The 24,945-nt window shown below is 34.7% G+C and overlaps 1 protein-coding gene across 5 annotated transcripts in view; it reads right to left on the bottom strand.

Annotated features, from left to right (window-relative positions):
- Positions 1-2,904: 2,904 nt before the first annotated feature.
- LOC111049370 (scoloptoxin SSD14) overlaps positions 2,905-24,945 on the bottom strand; it is a 53,234-nt gene continuing 31,193 nt past the window's right edge. For all 5 annotated transcript variants that reach the window (XM_022335738.2, XM_022335670.2, XM_039436394.1 and 2 more), the window contains exons 7-11: positions 17,461-17,695; positions 14,148-14,338; positions 7,274-7,514; positions 6,130-6,243; positions 2,905-4,331 (exon numbers count right to left, since the gene is read on the bottom strand). In XM_022335738.2, coding sequence (XP_022191430.2) covers positions 4,179-4,331; positions 6,130-6,243; positions 7,274-7,514; positions 14,148-14,338; positions 17,461-17,695 — 934 coding nt within the window. In that variant the 3' untranslated portion in view covers positions 2,905-4,178. The remainder of the gene's footprint in view (positions 4,332-6,129; positions 6,244-7,273; positions 7,515-14,147; positions 14,339-17,460; positions 17,696-24,945) is intronic.

Genomic DNA, 24,945 nt, shown 5'->3' with positions numbered 1-24,945 from the left:
TTAAAGAGCCCATCTTTTCTAATTACTGCACTGCAATCTATCAGCAGAACATAATCTAAATCTATCAGTAGAATGCTCCTATTCTTTCAAACGCATCCGGTAAAACGAAGCAAAAAAGGAAGTAAACCAAGCGAAATGCAGGCAAATAGCGGAAAGACAGAAACGCGGCAATAAAAGAAAAAAGGAGAAGAAAGGAAAGAGAGATAAAAGAGGAAGGTTACGGCCAAGGAGAAGTTAAAGTTTAGGGCAGTCAGCCAGACCCGGTCATTATTTTACGGCGTATTGCATTGCAACAAATCTAACGGTAAAGACACCTCACTAGTCCTGACTCACTCTCGGCTCCTAAGCCTAAGTAGTATTCTTCCATGTTTTTTCCAATCCAACTCTTTTCCTCTGCATCCCGTCTTCCGTTTCCTGACACAGTTTCACGATCGGCGGATACGCGTATCAAAGTCCATTAACATACAATTGTAGGGGGAAGTGTTGACGGTTTGTGTTGTGTTACCTGTCCCGTTTCTGTAAGTTTCCTAGTTACCAATATGGGTCAGCAGTCTTTGGTACACCTGAGCTTATGTTTATTTAATAATAATAATAATAATAATAATATTCGTATGGCTTTTATTGGTGGGGAGTTCCTGACGGAAGTTCCACCTCTCGCCTGAATATATCATTTGAGTCGTCAATGGGCCTTACGACTGTCATACTTCAGTCGCGACCGACAATTTAACGTGCCCATCCGATAACACGGCTTTTTTATGTTAATTTGGTATGGACATACCAAAAATGCAGATGAGTCTTCAATCGAATGGCTCCCCCGAAAAACGTTTCAAGCGCCAAAATTGGAATATTCGATTTTTTTATGGAAAAACGGTCCTTGTGCTCTTGCCTATCATGTAGTGACATCTATTGATAAATTTTATAACTTTTGCTAGTAGTTATTGGTAGGATGAGTTCTAAAAATACGTTTAAAATATCCAAAAAATCAACATTGAAACGTTTTTTTCAGTTCTTGTAAAATTTGAGAAATGCCGCCTGTAACGTTTTTCCGGGGAGCCATTCTTATCGTTCAGTGTAATAAATGAATGAATCATTTCTCATAGGATCTGTTTTCCATAGTTTTCAAAAAATATTCATTTATCTATCTCAGTACATAAAATGCATCACCACTGTTGTGAAATGTGATGAGAAAAGATTGTTGAAAAACAACATCAGAATATGTTCCCAATCACACTCCTATTAGTCCAGTCACTATACACATTGGTGCATGCAATTTATATTGTAGTTCTGATTCTCTTATGTATTATTTGGCTACATAAGAGAAGTCCAGAACCAATTTCTTCATTCAAAATCTCCTTGTGCCATATACAGGGTGCTCTACAATCTGAGATTAGGTAGAGCGCTCTATCTTATAAAGATTTCCAGGTACACCTGACAACAATGCTCCTTGTATTGTGAAAAGCACCTAATTTTCAGCTTCAACCATCATCACCAACTACATTGTCCTCACATTGATATTTCGCACAATGACATAAGTTCATGAGATTATTTTATATGAGAATCACCCGTTAGATGCACTTCATTTCAGTAGCTATTTCCTAGTGGAGAGGCGCGCTTAAGGACACCTCAAGGATCAAAATTTCAAACACTTATAACTTTTGAATTAATGCTCAGATTTCATCGTACTACACTTCATTCTTCTCGACTCGTCAAGGTGGTCCAAAATCATGTATCATAAGTCAAATTCGGTCAGAAAATGGGAAATTTATTGTTGAGTGTACTTAAGCTCATATTCCAATACACAAAAAATGGCCAATTTCTATAATTATTCAATATGGGCCCCGAAAGAAAAATTCAAAATCTATTTTTGTGAAAAAACATGCAGCCTTGATTCACAGACCAAAAGTTGACTCACTCTTGTTTGTATAGCATGGAGCTAAATACCATAATATTGCCTTCACGAAACGTGATAAAACACACGTTTCATCTTTGCACATTGGAGATCTTCTCGCTTTATCAATTACATTTAATAATTAAATCCGCGACCAGATTTCCAATTCACCAAAATAATAATTCATTAAAATTGAATGGGTTTTGATGTTATGTATGACAGTTTACAATGGTGTGACAACCGAAACCGGTCTTTTTGAATCAATAAATCTGCGGTTTACCACAGTATTACCACATACCACAATAATTACCACAATATCAACTTCTCAACTACACAAAAAATATGTTATATTTTTCCTTTGTTATTTTGTATTATGTTCGTTTGTGAACTATATGAATTGATTGATTGATTTAAGTAGGAATCAAAGGAAATCGAAGACTGATGCTACAGGAAACAACCATGGGAGGATATAAGAATAGGAACAGGAAGAATAAGAAGGAGAAAATGAAGAGAAGAAGAGCTTTTGATAATAGGAAAGGCAAGGATGTCCAGAAGTCTTTTGTAGTCTGATCCACTTTTCTCCTTAATTGATTATAGTCTGAAGAGTGATTTAGTCATTACTAAACAGTGGGAGACAATCTTGAGCACGTATTTCAAACTGCGACGCTTTCACGATAAATAGCTTGTTACCAATTATTGACTTACAGAAAAAAACACAACCAGGATGAAAGTGCATTGACTTGCTTGTTAGTCACTGGAAGTATGATACAGTAGTTAGTATAATACAGGAAGAGCAATATTTTTGTGAATCAATCAGCCACAGATACACTTTAATGGTTGCTGATCGGTTTACGCAGGTTTTTTCGATGTTTCATGTAATGGGTTAATATGCATTAAGGCTGTCGGTTTAATAGACATTTTTGGAATATTTAGAAGTCCCGTAACAATGCAAAAACGGCATGTCAAATTACTTTCACCTGCTAAAACAAGACTTTGAAATTCAATAAGAAAAAATATCTGAATCATCTATTTATTTCATTCAGTACAAGAATACGTCTCTCATCAACTTATTATACTTGAACATTAACAAAACTATACTCTAACATAAGATATGTCTCAATATAGACATAGACTCAGTACATAAAACTGAAATAGAATTCTCTATTGAACAATTCATCAACTTGATGAAATGTGGTTTATAACTAGTATCACAATTCTTAGCTAAACTCTCGTCATTACAATAAGGTACCTGCTCTCGATTAAATATTTTTTTAATAAATTAAATATTATGTTCCTCCATATCCTATTTTCTAAACTTGGTTGATAATATAGTTATTTTTATTGGAAATCATTTCAAATACACCAAGTTATCTTGAAGATCAATTGTGCATCGATCAAATTGTGAACGTACGAAATTAATTTTATTAATCAATAAAAATTAATTTTTATTCATCAATTTTCATTGATGAATAATGTATCACTAAAAATTGAAGTATTCAGCGAATATATTGCAAATTATTCATAGGCTAATACGAGAATCAACAAATTTTAATTAGTCTGTCTCTAATCAAGTGATTATCTCACTAATATGCCAGTAATTTGAGAACTTCAATTCACAGAATACATTCATCAAACCTATATTCTACGCTACTATACAACTCAACTCTGTATTATTGTAAGATAGGTACTGAGAATTGGAATATTGAAGATGGAAGATTTTACATAAATAAAAATTGAATATTATTTGATTCTGGATCGGGAATATACAGTACCTAGAGCATTAATCTAGAATGATTCGAAACATTTTTCGAACATTCATATGTCTCAGAACCGCATCTCCATAATATATTATTAATATATTAATAATAAATCAATTGCGATACATTGAATCAATTTGCGATAATAACTCTATAATATCCGTCATATATTGAATCAGTCATCAACATTATTTTCCATCAATAATGTCATGCTATTGTTCCATGCCATTCATGTTATTATTTCCAGTTCTTCAATATTAATTTATTAATATCTTGACTCGTAACCCCAATCCAGTTGAAGGGTAACTTTTAATAGACTTTGTACAAGAACGTACCTACGTAAATAGGTAGATTGTGTATTTATATAGTAGTATATAATCAATTATGTTGATCGTTTTATTGTACTCCTAGGCAACGAAGTTTCCGTATTAGATACAATTTTCATACGAATGTCTCAGTCTAGCGATATTTATCACTAAATTATTTTTAGACTTATTCGATATAACTATAATAATACTGAGCCAATAGATATTCTAGAATCCTTCAACACTGCCGGGCCGTCTGAAATCTGAAATTCCTTCGATTTTTCCGTCGCTGTAAGCAGCTATCCCAGTTACACAGGAACGCCACGTGTTGCCAAGTCGATTTGTTTTGTGACCAATTTTTTTGGCTGCATCAACAGTAGACTGTGAACGAAATGACAAATAATTCTTATTCAATTTCCATACTCCATTTATTTACTATAGTAGTTCTGTGAACTGTAGACCTCGCGCAGAAGGCCTCCTCTAATAAAATGTCCCAAGGAGTGTTGCTATAATGGACTGCCATTCAAAATGATTAAGCTCGTGGCAGCTACCCTGGATGAGACATACTCAAGGGTAAGTATAGACAAGGCTGTTGGAAGACGTTTTCATGTTAAGTATGGGGTAAGACAGGGAGATGCTCTGTCGGCATTGTTGTTTAATTTGGCTCGACACGATGCTTTTAAGGATATTGCACATGAAAGTACTATCGTGAATCGATTGTGGCAGGTCTGAGGATACACAGATGATCTGGTCATAATAGCAAGAACTGTGCTAGCACTGAGAGAATCTTTCACGTTATTGGTAAATAATGATGAGCCAATGGGACTGAAGATAAATGAGGCCAAAACAAAGTATTTACAAGTGTCACCAGCAGTGGTAAGAGGGGGTGTGCTAGGAACATGAAAATTGGGCACTACACATTTCAGCAGGTGGACGACTTTGTATACCTAGGAACGCTTGTGGCGAGTAGTGGAAGAGTCACAGCTGAGATGAGTAATCGAATCATGGCAGGTAACAGGTCGTTCTATGCTAGTTTAAAATTATTCAAGTCTCGACTATTCTCCAGAGCTACAAAAATGAAATTATATAAGGCATTGGTCAGGCCTGTAGTATGTTATGGCTCTGAGACTTGGGTACTCACAGCTGGGGACACAGAGAGGCTTTGAATCTTTGAAAGAAAGGTTATTAGGAGGATAGTGGGCCCTGTTTACGAAAATGGGATTTGGAGAAGGAGAAAAAATAGCGAAATCGAGCGCTTCCTGGGGAGTGAAGACATCGTCCGATTTATTAAAGCTGGCAGAATTAGGTGGATGGGGCACTTGCTGAGAATGGGTGATGAGAGGATTGCCAAATGTATATGGAGGGAAAGAATATATAATAGAAGAAGAAAAGGAAGGCCAAGGAATAGATGGACAGATGACGTTGAGCATGATTTGAGAACGCTTGAAGTTCGAAACTGGAAAAGGCAGGCAGTCGATCGGGAGAGATGGAGAGGCTTTGTGAGGGAGGCCAAGGATTGTAGTGACCTGTAGAGCTAAGGAGTAAGTAAGTAAGTAAGTAAGTAAGGAGCGTTGCTAAAAATCAACTGGACAGCCCGAGTTGAAAGCAGTGAGAAGTCTAGAGCAATAACTCAATTTACATTGAGTTATTAATATTTCATGCACTACTTAACTATAGCCATATGCTAAACTATGTTTAACGCTGAACCACGTTAACTTGTAGATATGGTTGCATTTATCATAATGTGTTTCATACGGGGTTTAAACGAACAGCTGACATTTCTCCGTTTAAACCAAGTATTTTTATACGGGCCTCAATAATCCACTTGACAGCTTATTAGTTCCATTGATTCTATAGTCTATGTTTTCCCTATTCTCAGTAGTAAATAATTTACATAGTATTATCCTTTATACTATTTTAAGAATACATAATTTCAAAAATCTCACACATACGTCAACGCAAAATTCAAAAAGGGACATTCCTGCTCAATCTCAAAAAAATCTATTCACGAGTTCGGCCGAGAATGTATCACATAGGTATCATAAATACAGATAAAAGCAAATCATGTCAAGTTTAAACGTAGACCTCACTATGCTCGTTCAATAATAACATTGTCCTGATCTTATTGTTATTGAATTGGTGAGCTAAATTACCATTTGAATAAAACTTATTCACCCACCTTTAATACACCTAATTCATAGGAGAACTGCATAGGGAATAATTGATGATGTATCCTTGGCTCATCAATTGCTTCTTTTATGTTCATTCCAAACCACAAATTCATCATGGATACCTGAAATAAGAAACAGAGAAGAGTTTAAAACGAGAAAAATCAATAAGAAATATTTAATATCTTCATTCCTCATTAATGAATGGAATTGTGTTTTTTATGTGCAGGGATGCCCCCCCCCCTTTCAATGCTCAATGACACACCTCCCCTACCTAAATATCCCAAATTTTATTCTCCCCCCCCTCTCAAAAAAAGTCAAGTCATACAAAAAAGGTCATCAGTCGTTATATTGAAACCTCCCTTCCCCCCTACCTTCTTAAGACTTTCAAGAACGCACTCTGCGTTTTCACCCCCCCCCTTTTTTGACACCCCTGATATATATTCGTAGCTGGAATTTTGAGTAAATATCATCGGAGATCTGAGCTTCTCAATGTATTATCAATGGAAAATCTTCAATATTCACTTGATCAACGGATGTCATTTGATTAATTTATCATCAGATTTCTATTAGAGAAATCTATTTGAATTTGATAGTAGTGCTAATGAGACGTTCACATTAGTGAAGCTGTCTTGAATTCATGTACAAAATGAATGTATTTTGTGAGCGTGAAGTCACATTTACAAGAACAGAAACTTGAATCAACTTTACCAATCCTTCTGTAGATCCTTCTTCAAGCTTTGTTGATTCAAGTAGATGTTGAACATGTCTGACTTTTGAATTCAACTTGAATCTTAGAGGTACAATACAACCCACAGATGGGTTGACAGTTGTCAGTCAATGGAGAATGTATCTATAGAAACAACTTAATAGAAAAGTATGGTGCAAGAAAAGTAAGTATGTACCGTATGAAAAGTATGAGGTGATATAGTGTTATAGTCTTGATATGATGTATGAAAAGGAAGAAGAAAACTTCGAGATACACGAAATTAATTATTTCTCGCTTCATATACTTTTGAGGCTATCAAACTTGAATTCAAGTAGAACTAAACGTGATTGTTGACTTCAAGCTTTCTGAATCGCTCGTTCAACTCAAACGTTAAAAGGAACTATGATTCAGGTGAATTTGACTAATGTAAACCGTACTTAACTGACCCAAGCAATTGAGGTGGTGATTTTGGTGCCTCCCGCCGACCCCAAGATGAGTCGGACACTACCGTCGCCCTGTACGAATATGGCCGGACTCATGGACGACATGGGTCGCTTGCCCGGCCGGATGAAGTTGGAAGGCGAAGGCGGCATGCCGAAGAAATTGGTGATGTTTGGCGCCGAAAAGTCGTCCATCTGGTCGTTCAGAATGATTCCGGTACTCTTCGACACGAATTTACTCCCGAATCTGTGGTTGAGACAACATTTGAAAACTGTTTTATCACGTATGTAGTTGATACACAAACCCTATCAAGTCGAAAACTTAAAATAGAGAATTACGGGCGAAAACAGCTGAAAATGAATTTTACATTAGATTAAAGAAAAACATGAAATATGAATAATCTGTGGTTGAGACTAAATTTGAAAACTGTTTTATTACGTATGTAACTATGTAGATGTTAAAAATGCTTCGAATCCAATCAATTCAAAATGAAAACTATTCCTGTAGGTACTCTGACACAAATTTGCTTCCGAATCTGTGGTTGAAACAAAATTTGAAAACGGTTTCATTACTCATGTAGGCAGAGCCGGATCTACAGTTGTTATCATTAGGAGGTGCAAGCTAGTCTATTGGCACCCCCTCTCCTTAGATAATAATCTAAGCTTTACTTTTATGATACTCTGTTATAATTATAGTTTTTGGATCATTTTCCAACATTCAAACTTATATTGGTGTTTAATTCCATTTTTAAGCTGTTTTTTAGATGAATAGTTGAAATTTTAACAAAATGGAATATCATCATTTGGCGCCCCCCAAAACCCAGCGCCTACGGCACGTGCACCCCCCTAGATCACTACCTCCGTAAACAAAGCCGTAGTGCGTTCGTGTGACGTCAGCACAGATAGGGCTCCTACACCAATAGAAACTCTAGCTGATATAGATCAGCTGAAATCAACGAATTTTTATTGGTGTAGGAGCCCTACCTGTGTTGACGTCACACGAATGCACTATGGCTTTGTTTACGGAGGTAGTGCCTAGATCCGGCCCTGTATTTAGGCTGTAATCTCTTCGGATGGAGGGTCAAGTCTCAACTTACAAACTGCTCCATGCGGCTGCCACCATACTACCTTTGGACGGATTCAAGGATCCAAAGGTTCAAAGAGCCTCACACGTTAACAGAAGCTTATTGTGTGTCTTTGTACCGTAAGGCTCAACTCACACTCACGCGACTCAGGTCGTGAAGATATTCGACTCTAGTCGAGAACATGTGTTTTTAAATGGTGACAGTCGCGGAGACTAGAGTCGACTGGTCTGAGTGTCACCATTTGGAAACACATGCTCTCGACTAGAGTCGAGTCTCTTCTTGAACTGAGTCGCGTAAGTGTGAGTTGAGTTGAGCCTTACGGTGCAAAGACACACACTCTCAAGTGTAACCACTTTGAGAGCCGAACTCCTTTCAATACCATTTATGAGTTCGAAAAATGTGTGTTTCAAAAAATTTAGGTATGAGTTCGGTTCCTGGTGGTTCGGAACCCACCTAGGTCCACTCATCTCTCATCATCATCGTCATTATGCGTCTCATCACCTACGTACGATACGAACAGACCTAGAGCTCATGTGGACATAATTCTCAGCAAAAATGTGTGAATTATGTGAATGAAGTGAGAACGCTGAGATGACTTTTATTTTATATTCGATTTTTATTTCACTTTATTAATGTACATATGTATTTTTTATGAGATGTTCATAGGTCTTAGTTATTTTTGGAGGGGATTATTGCCTTGGAGTGAACGGAGAGACTGTGTTAACTAGTAAAAAAAGAATATAAATAAGTAAATAAAATATAAAAATTGATAAATTGCACTCTAGGCTGCAACGGCTTACTTGTCAATTCAATGTTTGATTCTTGTTCTTTTCATGATTTTGTTCCTCGGTAAAACTTTCCAAGCAATCTTATCATTAGAGTGCCTAGTCCGGGTAGCATTGTCGACCCTGATCACCAAATTCTCTAGTTACAGTTCTCTTTCAAAAATACAGCAAGATTCCTTCATCTACTTCTGTTCTTATCGTAGTAACAGTTTGCAATAGAGCAAAAGTGATGCAGTTTCTCCTCTCGCTCACGGCGGTATCTCTCTCTTACATTAAGCACTTTGTTTTTATTTTTATTCTTATTTTTATTTTCGTTCATCGATAGTATCCTACTATCTCAGTCAACTAGATTATCCTTTCTTTTTCGAGGTAAACAAAATATAGAAATGCCGTACAGAAAGATGATCAAGTTTACCTGATAAAATTTCGTTTGAGGCATGGCTTGAATGTGCCTATACCACTTCTTCTCTATACCTAATTTAAGTAACTTTTAAAATTAAAAACTAACAAATTTTCATTTAACGTTAATTTTTCTTTTATCACATAGTTTTTCAAAGAAATTAGTAGCTTATATCTTTTCTACTTTCTCTTTCCTTTTTAATCTTTTTAATAAACTTTCATGGTAATAATTGATAATTTTGACAATGAAGTTGCACAGGAATGCTACGATACAATTGAGTTAGATAATATTCTTCTACCCCTACCAATTAATTTTGTTAATAATGTGGAGAGGAGTTCAATGAGTGTTCTTCACATGAACATACGAAGCCTAAACAAGAATTTCGATGAATTCGCCTACACAATTGAAAACTGTTCCTTAAAATTTAATATTATAGTATTGTCTGAGACGTGGATGAACGAAGACGAGCCTTTCAACTATGTTTTGAATGGTTACTCGTCAATAAATCAGCCAGGTAAGAGAAATAGAAAGAATGGTATCTGTGTTTTCATCAGTAATGAACTGTCTTTTAACAAATTAAACATTGAAATTATGGAATCAGACTCATTGATAATTAATATTAAAAATCCTATCACTAAAAATGAGATCAATTTAATTGCAATATACAGATCACCCTCTCTATCAGCAAATCTTTTTTTGAATGCTTTGGAAAGTACTTTAGAAAGACTGCTCGCACATAAAAATATAATTCTAATTGGTGATATCAATATCAATCTAAAACAGACTACCGCTATTTCTATTGATTATTTCAACATATTGTCTTCAAACGGTTTCGTCTCCTATATAAATAAACCTACTCGAGTCCAAAATCAATCGGAATCGTGCATTGATCATATCTTTTTCAAAAATAGTTCCTTCAAAGCTGAAGATTTGATAGGTGCTATTTTCAAGACCGATATAACTGACCATTACAGCACCAGTATCCATATTAAAACCGCAGACGGTGGTTCTGATAGGCCTAATTCAGCAAACACTATTACTGAAAAAATTGTTTTCAATAAATTAATTTCAAATCTTGAAAATGAAGATTGGGAGGAGGTAATAAATAATAATAAGTCCATACACTAGTACACTCTTTTGAACAAAAACTTTCAACCCATATTGAAAATGCAACTATCAAAATAAAGACATCACACAGAAATAAACCACTAAAGAACTGGATCACCACCGGACTAATAAGAGCTATTCAAACCAGAAATAAAATGCACAAAAAACTACAGAAGCAACCACATAATAACGAAATGAAACAATGCTACACTCGCTATAGAAACGTCCTAAACAAATTACTGAAAGAAACCAAGATTAGGTATTACAGAAATAAATTGGAGCAAAGTAGAGGTAACTCCAGGAAGACATGGAGTACCATAAATGAAATACTTGATGTAGAAAAGAAAAATTCAAAGACTGATATTGATCCTGAAATTTTAAATAAACATTTTTCGCCTATCGGGAGAGTACTTGCAGAAGAACTGAATAAAGAAAATAAAAACATCCCTCCTCCAACTAGTCAAAATTCCCGTTTTTCACGAATAGGTTTCCCAAATTCCTTTTTCCTTTTCCCGACAAATGAGGAAGAAATTATCAAAACAATTAAAGACCTCAAATCCAGCTCAGCACCAGGAATTAATAACATAAATAATAGCTGTCTAAAAATCATTGCCCACTATATTGCTAAACCTTTAAAAATTATAATTAATAAATGCTTTGAAGAAGGTTTCTTTCCGGAGGAGTTCAAGGTGGCTAAAGTCATACCTTTACATAAATCGGGAGATGTTGACGATCCCAATAACTACCGCCCAATAAGCTTGCTAAATGGATTTTCAAAGATCATGGAAAAGCTTATTAAAAAGCGGCTAGTACAATACATGGTTGTGAGTAAGGTGATTCACCCTAACCAGTTTGGATTACAAGAAGGAAAAAACACAGAAGACGCTATTTCGTTATTAGTAAAAACTTTAACTGAAAATTTTAGTAATAATAAAAAATCTATTGCATTTTTTATTGACTTGAAAAAAGCATTCGATACTGTCCCACACACCAAACTGTTGGAAAAGCTCAATAGAATTGGAATTCGAGGTTTGCCCCTGAAACTTTTTACAAGCTCCCTTGAAGGTCGCTCTCAAATATTATTAATTGAAAATAAATCCAGTACTGAAAATCTTTTAGATTACGGCTTACCGCAGGGGACTGTACTCTCACCAATTTTATTCATACTATACATTAATGACCTCCTGAATCTCGACTTGCAAAATGGTCAAACAATCTCATTTGCCGACGACACCACTTTAGTTTTTTCGGGTGATAACTGGGAGAGTACTAAAATATCAGCTGAGAAGGGTATTTCCAGGGTCAAGAACTGGCTTGACTATCATACCCTGACTCTGAATCATAAAAAATCTTCATTCATGACCTTCACACCAAATGCTGCTACTCAACCTGTAAACCGAATAAACTTGAAAATTCATAATATCAAATGTAATAAAATAGGTTTGAATGATTGTGACTGTCCTAAACTAGAGGACTCTAAAACCGTTAAATACCTGGGAATAATTGTTGACCGTCATCTGAGATGGGATTCCCAGATCCAATCTCTATGTCACAAGGTCAAGTATCTAACAAATGAATTTTACAAAATGAGCCAGTTGAAAATGCAACAAATTACTAGAATGGCCTACTTTGCTTACGCACAATCTGTGTTGCAATATGGAATTAGGGTATGGGGGGGGGTACTGCTGAATGTCATATAAACAAGATCTTCAATGTTCAAAAACATATAATAAAAGTGGCACTAAGCAAACCAAGGCTGTATCCTACTAGAATTCTCTTCCAGGAATCGAACATACTTACAATCAAACAGCTCTACTTGAAAAATTTAATTTCATATTTATTAAAAAACAAAAATCTTTTCAATACCCGAATTACTCCATATAACACGCGCCAAACTTACAGGAGATCTGACTTACCTGAAACTAATCTAACAGTATGTAGAATGCAATTTCCGTATAGATGTGACAAACTAGTAAATATTATACCACAAGACTTCATATCAGACAATCAAAATTGCTATAAGAGAAAAGAAATCTTATCATGGATCAAAACATCACCTGACGTTTTCAGTAATCAAAGGCAGTAGCTTATAACAAATTCTAAATTTACGTTTCTCCACTCACCTCTTCTCATCACCAGTTGACTTGTGCATTCACTGTGCTTCTTCTCTTTCTCAGGTTTTCCCTCTTATATTGTAAAAAAAAACTGTTCTTCATTTCACTCTGTATTTCAAATTTATTTTACCATTAGGCTATTCTTAGTCATTTATTATATTCTATTTTATAAATATTTTTTCTTTTCTACGTTTCTCAATCTTTATATTCTCTTACTCATGCTCGCGAACAGACGAAAGTCTTGCGAGCTACACATTCTTTTGTACTCTTTATTTATTTTGTATTTTTGTGTATTTAAACTATGTAAAATGTGCAAAGAATGAATAAATTGAATTGAATTGAATTGAAAAAAAAAACAAAAACATTAGTGCTAGAGCTGTGCTTTATATGTGCTTTATCTGTAATAGTATATTTCGCACCTAGAGCAGAAAATGAGATTTTTCCAGCTCGAAATCGGTTTTCAAGTCCGAGGCCGTAGGCCGAGGACTAGAAAAGATTGAGAGCTGGAAAAACATTTTTGCCCGTGGTGCGAACGATATTTTTCGCCACACTACAGGTATTGCTGACAAAATAAATAAAGAATACAAAATAAAGAATACTCGTTAAGCTATCGTACCTATCTCTTGATTTTAGTGGTAGAAGATTTGCAGTCAGGATTTCAGATTCTTTTAAAATTTCACTTGGAATACCACAGTTATCTTCAGGCATTTTTGAAAATTCGGAATGCACTAGTCAACAATAAATAATTGAATAAAACTGGTTGCGAAGCGAATTAGTTTGATTCGAAACTGGAACTGAAATCATGGCGACTTCAGCTGATGATGAAAGTGGACACTCGCCCGATCTAGCGGATGACTTATTAATTACTTCCATGAGCGGCTGGAAAGAGACAACTTTCTGGCCTAGACCGGAAAAGAAACCCTTTTCTGACGTCGTCTGCAAACAAGGTCTTTCAGATCTACGTAGGGACTGGAAAACAGCTGCTTTCTGTGCAGTGTGGCAAAAACAATTTTTATTCGAGACTAGCAGGAAACCCGTGCTCCGCAAGGGTCTATTTTAAAACTTGACAAACTGAGAACTTCACGTAATGAAATCTTGAAGAATTGAATATAGGCCTATAACCTATAACCATCCTCGGTTAAGTAAAAATCTATATGCAAAATTTCAAGTTAATCAGTCCGGTAGTTCAGAGGTGATGATACGTCAAACATATAATTTTCCTACCCCGTACATAAGCCAGTTCTTTCCTTTATTATTATATAGATTTGAGTACTTGCAGTTTGATAATTGATTGAAAATGAACGGAAAATGTTCTTGAATGTGTCATTTATCTAGTAGGCTACTAATACAGAATAAACTTTGGAAATAAATTAGTGTCGATTGACTCACACAAGATTGACAGTACTTGTGACTGAGACAGCATCTCCATTAGGCCCAAGTACAACCAGGTTGGCTGTGCCGTGGTCCTCAATCAAATCAAATCTGGCTCCATAGTAGGAATGGTTTTGCGAGGTTCGGTCGTCATGAACCTTACTTCTAACTGCTTTGATGTACTCTGGAGAGGATAAGTCCTGCAAAAGCTGAAAGCAGAAATAATTTTACATTTTTCATGAAACTAATTACACTAACGTAGAGCTGAGTCATCTTGTAATTTTTTCATTAAATTGATTCAACTGAACTCCTAAAAGGCTATAATACTAATGCCCGGTTGCATAAAAGCCTATTAAATTTGAATAATTCTTAAATTTTACTAGAACCAATTAGAGGAGGTTTTTTTTCTGAGAAGAAGGCTTCTCTGATTGGTTCTCATGGCATTTAATCGGGATTAAAAGTTAACCGACTTTTGTGCAACCGGGTGTATGTATTTTCTTCATCCCACAAGCCTTGTGGTATGAAGAAACTCACCACGTTCATAATTATTTAATCGTTGCGTTGAACAGTGAGTGAATTGGTTCCATTGTCTACATTTCCAACACTATTGATAATTTCCAAACGAAAATAGTTCTTGGCATGAATTTATTATAATCTGAAGTCACCCTTATTGTTTAAACATTGAATTCTGTAGAGCAAGATCAATAATAATAATTATTGTATCTATCTTTTACTACCTATATTTTCTCTAAATCTCTTGTTGGCTAATAATTTTGAGAGCGATCCTCATATTTTCCATAATGCAGTTTAATTGGTGGATTCGTAATGCAACACGATTGGTGGAGACGGTGACGTTTATTTGGGATCGCCATCTGACGAACGTCATTGGCCAGTTCGAACCAATCAGAAGGCAGCATGTCCTAGGCCTACTCTAGACTGAAAATCAAGCCTGTAGATGCTGCTCCAACGTCAATCAGAATAACTATTATAGGCAATTTAAATATTTGAGTTCAAAAAATCAAATTTTCTCATTCCCTGATCAAGTTTGATGTCATTCCACGGTTCACGCTATTACCATATTTACATAATTTGATGATTCATCATTGAAAAAAATAATTTCAAATAATATGCTGCATAGCTGTAGTACTATGTGCCATCTTTGTACCTATTTGAAATCACAAACTTGGTTTTTCGAAATCTCGTCACAATGGTAACGTCTATACCCTTATCACACTCTTGTAACTTTGTTACAGGTGATTGTCACAAACACACAATCTCACAATTTGATTAACATTACGGTGTTACCATCCTTGTCTATTATTCGACAAAGCAGGAGCCGCTATCATTTTCTAGCTCTGCAGCGTTGCCAGATCGTTTTATACCAATGTAGAAATATAATAAATTAACAAAACATTCAATCTCAATTATGAAAATTCATTAAAAAATATATTTTCTTGAAGAATAAAATATAATCACTTTGAACAATAAATTACGACATAGCAGTCAGGTATTTATAAATAAAAGCTATTAGCTTCTACTTACATTAGTGTAGCGCTTTCGGACACTAGTTCCTTCATCAACACTGGCTGTCACTTCCGTTGTTGAATACATGTGGTTATTAAGCAGCGTGGGTTGTGGGAGTGGCGGGAATTTTTGAACTGTTGGCGGCAGGGGTGGCGGGAATGTTTGAATTTGTGGATTATTGGAGTAGGAGGTTGAAGAGGCTGTGTGATTTGAAGTTGGTTTGCTCATTAAGGTTTGCTCATTCCCGCCACCCCCGCCGCCAACAGTTCAAAAATTCCCGCCACTCCCACAACCCACGCTGCTTAATAACCACATGTATTCAACAACGGAAGTGACAGCCAGTGTTGATGAAGGAACTAGTGTCCGAAAGCGCTACACTAATGTAAGTAGAAGCTAATAGCTTTTATTTATAAATACCTGACTGCTATGTCGTAATTTATTGTTCAAAGTGATTATTCAACAAGCAGTTCGTAATGGAATCAAACATTGAAGAATAAAATATAATTGATCAGCTTCCCTCTACAGAAGGCAGTGGTGGTATCAAGCCAGAGAATCGGTAACGCTGTTCTTCCATCTTTCTCCAGTACCATTATTACGTGGTCCTCACAATAGCTACAGCAAAGGCTTTTTGTTTCCTTTTTTATTCTTCGACATGTTATTGTGATTCCTGTAATCACATTCTTCTCCTTCTCCTTCTTCTTCTTCTTCTTTTTCTTCTTCTTCTTCTTCTTCTTCTTCTTCTTTTTCTCCTTCTTCTTCTTCTCACTCAGGTGGGGTCGGCGTTTCGGGTCAGTCTCTCCCAGGAGTGTTGGTATCACGGGCTTCGTTTGGTGTTAGTCCCTTCTGTACAATAAGGTGTCCCTATTACATTATGTAGACTAGAAAATAAATAGACCCACACATAATTGTCGAGACAGCACTGGAAGAGGCCACAGATACATGCAATAGACTGAAGTTGACCATTAATAGGAAGAAGACAGTCCACATCAGATTCACTCCAATCAAAAACAACCTGGATGAGAGACAAACAAATGATGACTCAATGATGACAGACTGTACAAGATTCCTGGGGATAACAATTGACTGTCACTTAACATGGAGAAAACATATAGAGCTGTTATGCAAGAGGTTAGCATCTGCCGTGTATGTTATACGAAGAATCAGAAACATATCAGAGAAAAGTACATCATTCATAGCATACCACTCACTCTTTGCCTCACATTTAAGGTACGGTATTGTTGCCTGGGGATCGGCATCCCAGACACACCTTGACAGAGTCCTGAGAATACAAAAGTGGGCCTTAATAACGATATTGGAGAAAAACATGATGGAGCACTGTGAACCATTATTTGTGGAGAGTAAAATACTCACAGTAGTCTCATTGTACCTGCTCGAAACAATAAATCTGGTTAAGAGGAAAGGCCTTACCACAAGACAGGAAAAACACTGCTATGACCTTCGAAACAACAAGAATCTTGACTTGCCACAACATAGACTGAAGAAATACAGCTGCTCACCAACATATGCAGGATCATACATTTTCAATTTACTGCCGCGTGACCTGAAGGACATGGATGACGAGGCAGCATTTGCCAGAGGCCTGAAGTCATACCTATTGGCCCGACCCTACTATGCAGTATCAGAGTATGTTGAAGAGCATACATTTCAACATATACGACATGCTCATGGAGGAAATCACCTGCCGTGAAAAATAATGACGACTCCCCAGCCTTCAGACTGTCAGGAGGACAAATACAAGTAACAAGTAAGTAACAAGTAATACTGAATACTAATAAATACCAAATACCTGTGTGATATTGGTGTAATGAGGATCGCCGAACTCAGTCCGTCGTCCGTAGGCATGTTTGAAGATTTCAGTGATGCGTTGAACAGTGATGGGGTCGCTGGCATTCATCTGGGGGATGAACCCATCCAGGGCTTGCAGCATGAAGGCCAGAATCGAGCCTGAACCGGGGGGTGGCACCGTGTACATTGTCATATTGCCTGACAGACTGGCTGTCACTGGTTCCTCCCAACGTACGCTGTAAATAAACCAGTTCACATTATTTTTAAATGTGTATAATAAATGGATTATCATCGTCTATGGATGAGTCGATTATACATTCTAGAATGTATCACCAAAAACATAGACTAATCTCTACTAACCAGAAAAACATTATAAAATATTCAGAAACAAAATAAATCAAATGACAAAATCATCATTGGTGCCCCAGAACTTGAGATTCCAACTTCGAATCTTCATGATATATCAATATCATTGAATGTAATATTATGATTGTGAGTACCTACTAACCCGTACTCCGCGAGGGTTAAAAATTAAAAATAGTCCTATAACCATCCTCGGTAAGTTAAGAATCTATATGACAAATTTCAAGTTAGTCAGTTCAGTAGTTCAGACGTGATGATTTGTCATTCGTGAATTTCCTATCCCGAACGTGTATAAGCCAGTTTTTCCCTTTATTATAGTATAGATGAACTCTATAAATGGATTTTAAGGTTGTTATATTCTGAGGTTGTTATTTTCAGCGTACTTTGAAAATAAAAACTATCAAATATAACACCGTTATAAGACATACTTTCATAGTTTCATTGGATAGAATATTAGATTTCATGAAAGCATTGTATAATACAGATGGGTTCTCAATATTTGAATCTTCTCTCATATATTTTTATTGCTCAAAAAGCAATAGTGTAGACAAAACGTTGGCAATGTTAATAATTCGGGAAATTCACAATAGGTAGGCTAATTTGGTGGTGAGTATTGGAAATTTTCTCAAATTTGAAAAATCTATCAAAAGAATTCAAATTTTATCTGCAACGCAAATATTCAAAATAGTTCGGATCCTTGCTGATTTTGGAGTAGGCCTACAGTAGAAGTTTCTGTAATAACTGTAATATTAGTAATATTGATAAATTTCCACACACCCTATACATTCCACCTTCTGTACACTCAAAAGTTATTTTGATTTCGTGCAAAGGATGATGCCTACATGAATTTCGACAATTTAAAACTAAATTAGGAAATTGAAGAAGTTTTAGGCAATAGCCTGTTTTTTCTTTTCCGATTCTTGTATTTTTTTGCTAACCTTATGAATAAATGAATAAATAAATCTAGACATGACCAACTGGAAGTAATTGATCCTTATTAAATCTAATGGAGTGATTAATTTGTTCAATCACTTTCAGACAATTTTTAAAGTATTATGACTTTAATAACTTTCTCAAGAGCCTAGAATCCTACAATCTATGAAGCTCATTGCCGTGCTACCAATTTTTCCTTAAATGGTTGGAATAGCATTTAACACCTATCAACCTAAGAATAGTTGTCGGCTCCAATAAAATAGATTCTTGATAAACTGTGAATGGATCTATTGCCTATGAATGAGAAATCCAGTTTTCAGAGCAAATTAACTTATAATCTTCAGATGAAAATACACAAAATACAGAAAGAGAAAATATCTATTAAGCCTAATTATTTCAAGTAACTACGAACTAAAATACTTATCTAGTTTACCATTGAAACACAGTGGCTATTGGCTTTACTACACTAATAGCTAATTATGCATAAAAATTTATATAAAACTCAATTTAAAACATTAATAAACGAAAATGATTTAGAGCAAAACTCCACGACAACACTTGTAGCAAGCCATTTTTCAGAGCAAGGGCAGAACAGGAAAAAACATAAGTTGCCAGTCACGAAACCAACGCCCTGTTCAATATCGATCTCCACAGACACGTCATCAAAAAATTATAACTTATAAGTTTAGAATTCACATTCTACATCTGTTCTCAATAAAACTTTATTTTGAAATGTTATTTTAAATTTTTATATATATCTCGATTTAAATAAACCTTTTATCCAGTAATATGTTAACCCTGCCTCGGTGACACCATGGAACAATGCAACAAACATTTACGATAATAAATTCTCCGTCAAAAAGTTTGTCCATCTATTGATGACTCTGACATTTACTATAAAGTTCCATAGATCTCGAATTGAAGATTCGATTCAAATGTGAGAAAAAAATGTAATATTACAAATACCCCCCTCTTGACATAAAAAAATTTTACTGTTTGAAAATTCAAAGAAAAAATTTACATTGACCCTAATGAAAATTGTTGAAATTTAAATTCGAGAACAGTAACAATTTTTTCTAGAAAAACATTACATGTCATCCAAAAATATTGAAAATTATTATAAAAATTCATCAATAGCGTTTGTTATATGTTTCCAAACAATATCTCAAAATATAGAATATCAATATTACTTTTGATTTAGCTTTATATATAATTTAAAGAAAAATATCTCAACAGAAAGTTTAATATGTAAAGAATAGTTTTTTGAAATTGCACATAAATTTAATAGATAGAAAATTTAATTTTTATTGCATAAAAAAAATTATGTATGTTGAATGAAAAATTTATTATTATTTATTTTATTTTTTTTTTTTTTTAATGAATTGATGAATTGTTACATTTAATTTTCACATAAAAATTTCAATAAATCAAAAAATGTTCATTTCTTTCACTATTGACACGGTTGATTTTATTGATGCACATTTTGGAAAACAGTCCGTTAAGGCACTCAGTATGATTTTCAGTTAAGTGTGACTCCAATGTGATGACGTTAAGTGTTGGGCTGATCTGGATGCACGTAGTGTTGGGCTGATACTTGTAGTCGACTGATGCATATCAAACTCGATACAGGTGACATCTCAGTTAGCATTGCTTCATGTTTGTAGTAGACGGCTGCATTCCAAATTCAATACAGAGTCACATAAATTTTGTATCATATTTGTAATTATACAATGTACATTTCAGGCTTGAAATGACAATGTAATTCGTTTTTTTGGAAAAGAGATAGACGCTGCATACAGGATTAATTTAGGTGAGGATTAATTTAGGTAAGGTTTGGTTTTTTGATATTTTCAGCTTTCAAGGTTTAGAGTTCTGCATACAGGAATAATTTAGGAGAGGATTTTTTGAATCAATTCTTTTATGATACTGTGACTGTTCTTCTGAATTCAAAGTTGTGAATGTGAACATGGATGGCAATTACCTCCAGGTAATGCAGTAGTGTTGAAGTTTGAGATAGAGAGTCAGCAATAAGCATTGGCATTGCTATTGGTGTATGCTTTGGTGTCGGCTTTGGCATCGGCGTTGATATTGGCATTGGCGCAGGCATTGGCATTGGCGCAGGCATTGGCATTAGCTCAGGCATCGGCGTTGATTTTGGTGTTGGCATCAGCATTGGCGCAGGCATTGGCGTAGCTATTGGCATTGGTGCAGCATTGGCGCAGATTTTGGCATTGGCGCAGGCATTGACGTAGCTATTGGCATTGGCGCAGGCATTGATATCAGCACAGGCATCGGCGTTGATTTTGGTGTTGGCATCAGCATTGGCGCAGGCATTGGCGTAGCTATTGGCATTGGTGCAGCATTGGCGCAGATTTTGGCATTGGCGCAGGCATTGACGTAGCTATTGGCATTGGCGCAGGCATTGATATCAGCACAGGCATCGGCATAGATTTTGGCATTTTGGCGTAGTTATTAGTGTTGATATTGTCGTAGGTATTAGTGTAGGCATCAGCATTGGCACAGATTTTGGCATTGGCGCAGGCATTGGCATTGGCGTATATTTTTGTTGTTGGCATCAGCGTTGGTGCAGGCATTGGCGTAGCTATTGGCGTTGACATTGGCGTAGTTATTAGTGTAGGCATCAGCGTAGATTTTGGCGTAGTTATTGGTGTAGATATTGGCGTAGATATGTCACACTAGTTTGAAAATCACCCAAATGTTCTTAACACTCTTCATGGCGTTCACTTGTTACTGATTTCGAGATTCACATGATAACTATTTCAATGTTAATGTCTGTGCTGTACCTGTTATCTTAAAATGCTTATAAACTAAGAAGAAAAACTTGATTAGGCTATCCATACAATCTAATACACATAAAATTAATTTTAAATATCTATGAAATTGAAATTTGTTAACATCTTATTATACAGTCAGCAATACATAAATTGTGAAATATGGACATATCAATGATAAATTAAAAAAAAAAAATCATTCATTTTCATCAATTCACTGTTCAAATATCAAATTTTAATCCATTCTTCAAAATAGAAATATAATTTCATAACACCCTGTATCATTATCAAAATTGTAAAAAACATCAGATTATCACAACAAAATTTAATTTCAATACATATTTCAATAATTTCAGACAATTGGTCTTCTATTCACAATCATTTCATAATATATCTGCATTTCATTATCATTTAGTATAACATTTCATTTATAGCATGTTCATTTCACATTTATGATTTATCATTCAGGGTTTCAAAATTATTTAGTTTTAATTTTGTTTTCAAAAATTGTATAAAAAGCAAATTATTTAATATTGTTAATCATCGTTTGTTGGATACTATAGTTTATTTCGACTCTTCAATGTTCTAAACACAAACTACATTTCATGACAAAACTTTACTATCAATCATTAAACAAGAAACCATTCAAAACATCAATAATATTTTGCTTCAAAGGCAAACAATATTCATAAGTAATCATCATTTTGCATCTATGGCAATCAACATTATTAATCATTATTTTTGCATCTATGGCAATCAACATTATTAATCAACACAAAAAATATTATCTCATTACTGCCTCTCTAAGTCATAACCTCTGTTATTCCTTCTTTAGGCAATAATGGGTTTCCATCTCAAAAAAACAATCACATACCAGCAAAATTCTAATCAACAAACCCCACTAAAAATTCTACATACACTCCAGCATCCATTTCAAACGATAATCAATCATATCAAAATTTATAGAACAAACAATTTTAAAATTAAAAAAAAAAATCAATCACAAAAACTTATTTCAATTAATAATATAACAAAACGTTTTAAATTAAACCAATTATTTTTTTTTTTTTTAAATAATTTAAAATTTTAAAGACTGTATAATAAGTACAAACATTTCAAGATTATGATACAAAGATGATCAAGATGAAATACTGGGTAAATAAGTTCCCTAAAAAATACAAAAAAGAGAAATAGAAAACTGGGTAAATAAATTCCCTAAAACAACACACACAGAATTGATACACTCCACATAAGTGATACATGATGAAAAAATATGTCACAAGCACACAATTCTTTACACTACAGTGGATAGATTTTAGAAAAGTTAAGTTTTATCAACAATTAAAGATTAGGAAAATAAGCTACTATTTCAACTTCTAATATTATTTCAGAAAAAATACAAATTTAAATGACTATGGACAAGATTGGTTAAGATATGCTTCATAGAAGAAATTTACTGAATATTACACAAAGACAGGAAAGAATTGAAATTTGAAAAGATCAAGGGCCAAGAAAAATAGGCTATAGGAAAGAAAAAAGACACAATTATGGACTCTTACCATACACTGTGTAGCGATTATGCTATTCTGAATCCTGGCATAACACAGGATTCCTAATCATTGTGTGCTGGGGAATACCCTTTCATCATGTGACTCACAGTCATCATCTTGTAAATAAGCAACTTGAAACAACCTTTGAATACTAATACATCAATGGAAACTTTGTGTTTTGTTTTCTTCAATAGCATGATTTTATTCATGGGTTCATTTATTTCAACCAAGCAGTTTTGCCTACAAAAGTTCGTCATGGTCACTTGAGAATGCATAGCATACATCTTTTCAATTCTCAGTTGAAAGTTGAACTCATCAACTTGACTCAAAGCAACATTCATTTTGTTGACATTATTCCTAACCTCCACAGAAACCTGTCTCATGTAATCATTCATTTTATTTATAGTTTTCCTAACCTTCAATGTAGTAATCTGATCCATAGAAACATTCGATTTGTTTACTGTTTTCTTAACCTTCAATGTAGCAATAGTACTTTCTTGATAGTTGACTTTCAATGAAGACAACTCCCTACCTACTTCTTTACTCAATTCTACACTTTCACTATGGTTGACCCTTTCAACAACAGTAACTAGGCCTACATTGTCAGAAACTTGAATGAGTTGATCTTGTAACTTAACACTACTACCATCCTGCTTCAATTTGTTTTCATCTTCATGATTATCTTTCACTGTTTCATTTGCATTTTTCAATAGAAGGTTTATACTAACCTGCTCTAGTCTTATGCTAGCAAATTCTTGCTTCATATCATCAAACCTAGCATTAAACTTAGCATTTTGCTCATCAAACCTAGCATTTTGCTCTTGTTTAAAATTATCAAACAGTTGTGTTAAGGCAGCTATTAACTCATCATCATTTTTAATATTTTTCATATTGTATGCCATTTTGCTAGTCTGCACAGATAATATATTCATTAGGACTTGATCTCTCTTGAACCGATTTCCCACTCAGCAACAAACCATTCATAACCTATCAAGATATCTATCCTACTAATAATTTCTATAACCAGGGATTTCATGGTGTACCATTTGGGACATATTTATTTTGTAATTCGGTCCCACCACAGGGGTAACATTTGCCGTGCTACCAATTTTTCCTTAAACGGTTGGAATAGCATTTAACACCTATCAACCTAAGAATAGTTGTCGGCTCCAATAAAATAGATTCTTGATAAACTGTGAATGGATCTATTGCCTATGAATGAGAAATCCAGTTTTCAGAGCAAATTAACTTATAATCTTCAGATGAAAATACACAAAATACAGAAAGAGAAAATATCTATTAAGCCTAATTATTTCAAGTAACTACGAACTAAAATACTTATCTAGTTTACCATTGAAACACAGTGGCTATTGGCTTTACTACACTAATAGCTAATTATGCATAAAAATTTATATAAAACTCAATTTAAAACATTAATAAACGAAAATGATTTAGAGCAAACTCCACGACAACACTTGTAGCAAGCCATTTTTCAGAGCAAGGGCAGAACAGGAAAAAACATAAGTTGCCAGTCACGAAACCAACGCCCTGTTCAATATCGATCTCCACAGACACGTCATCAAAAAATTATAACTTATAAGTTTAGAATTCACATTCTACATCTGTTCTCAATAAAACTTTATTTTGAAATGTTATTTTAAATTTTTATATATATCTCGATTTAAATAAACCTTTTATCCAGTAATATGTTAACCCTGCCTCGGTGACACCATGGAACAATGCAACAAACATTTACGATAATAAATTCTCCGTCAAAAAGTTTGTCCGTCTATTGATGACTCTGACATTTACTATAAAGTTCCATAGATCTCGAATTGAAGATTCGAT

This window comes from Nilaparvata lugens, chromosome 10, assembly GCF_014356525.2.
Source record: "Nilaparvata lugens isolate BPH chromosome 10, ASM1435652v1, whole genome shotgun sequence".
NCBI lineage: Eukaryota > Metazoa > Arthropoda > Insecta > Hemiptera > Delphacidae > Nilaparvata > Nilaparvata lugens.
This window is presented reverse-complemented; position numbering and strand designations above follow the sequence as displayed.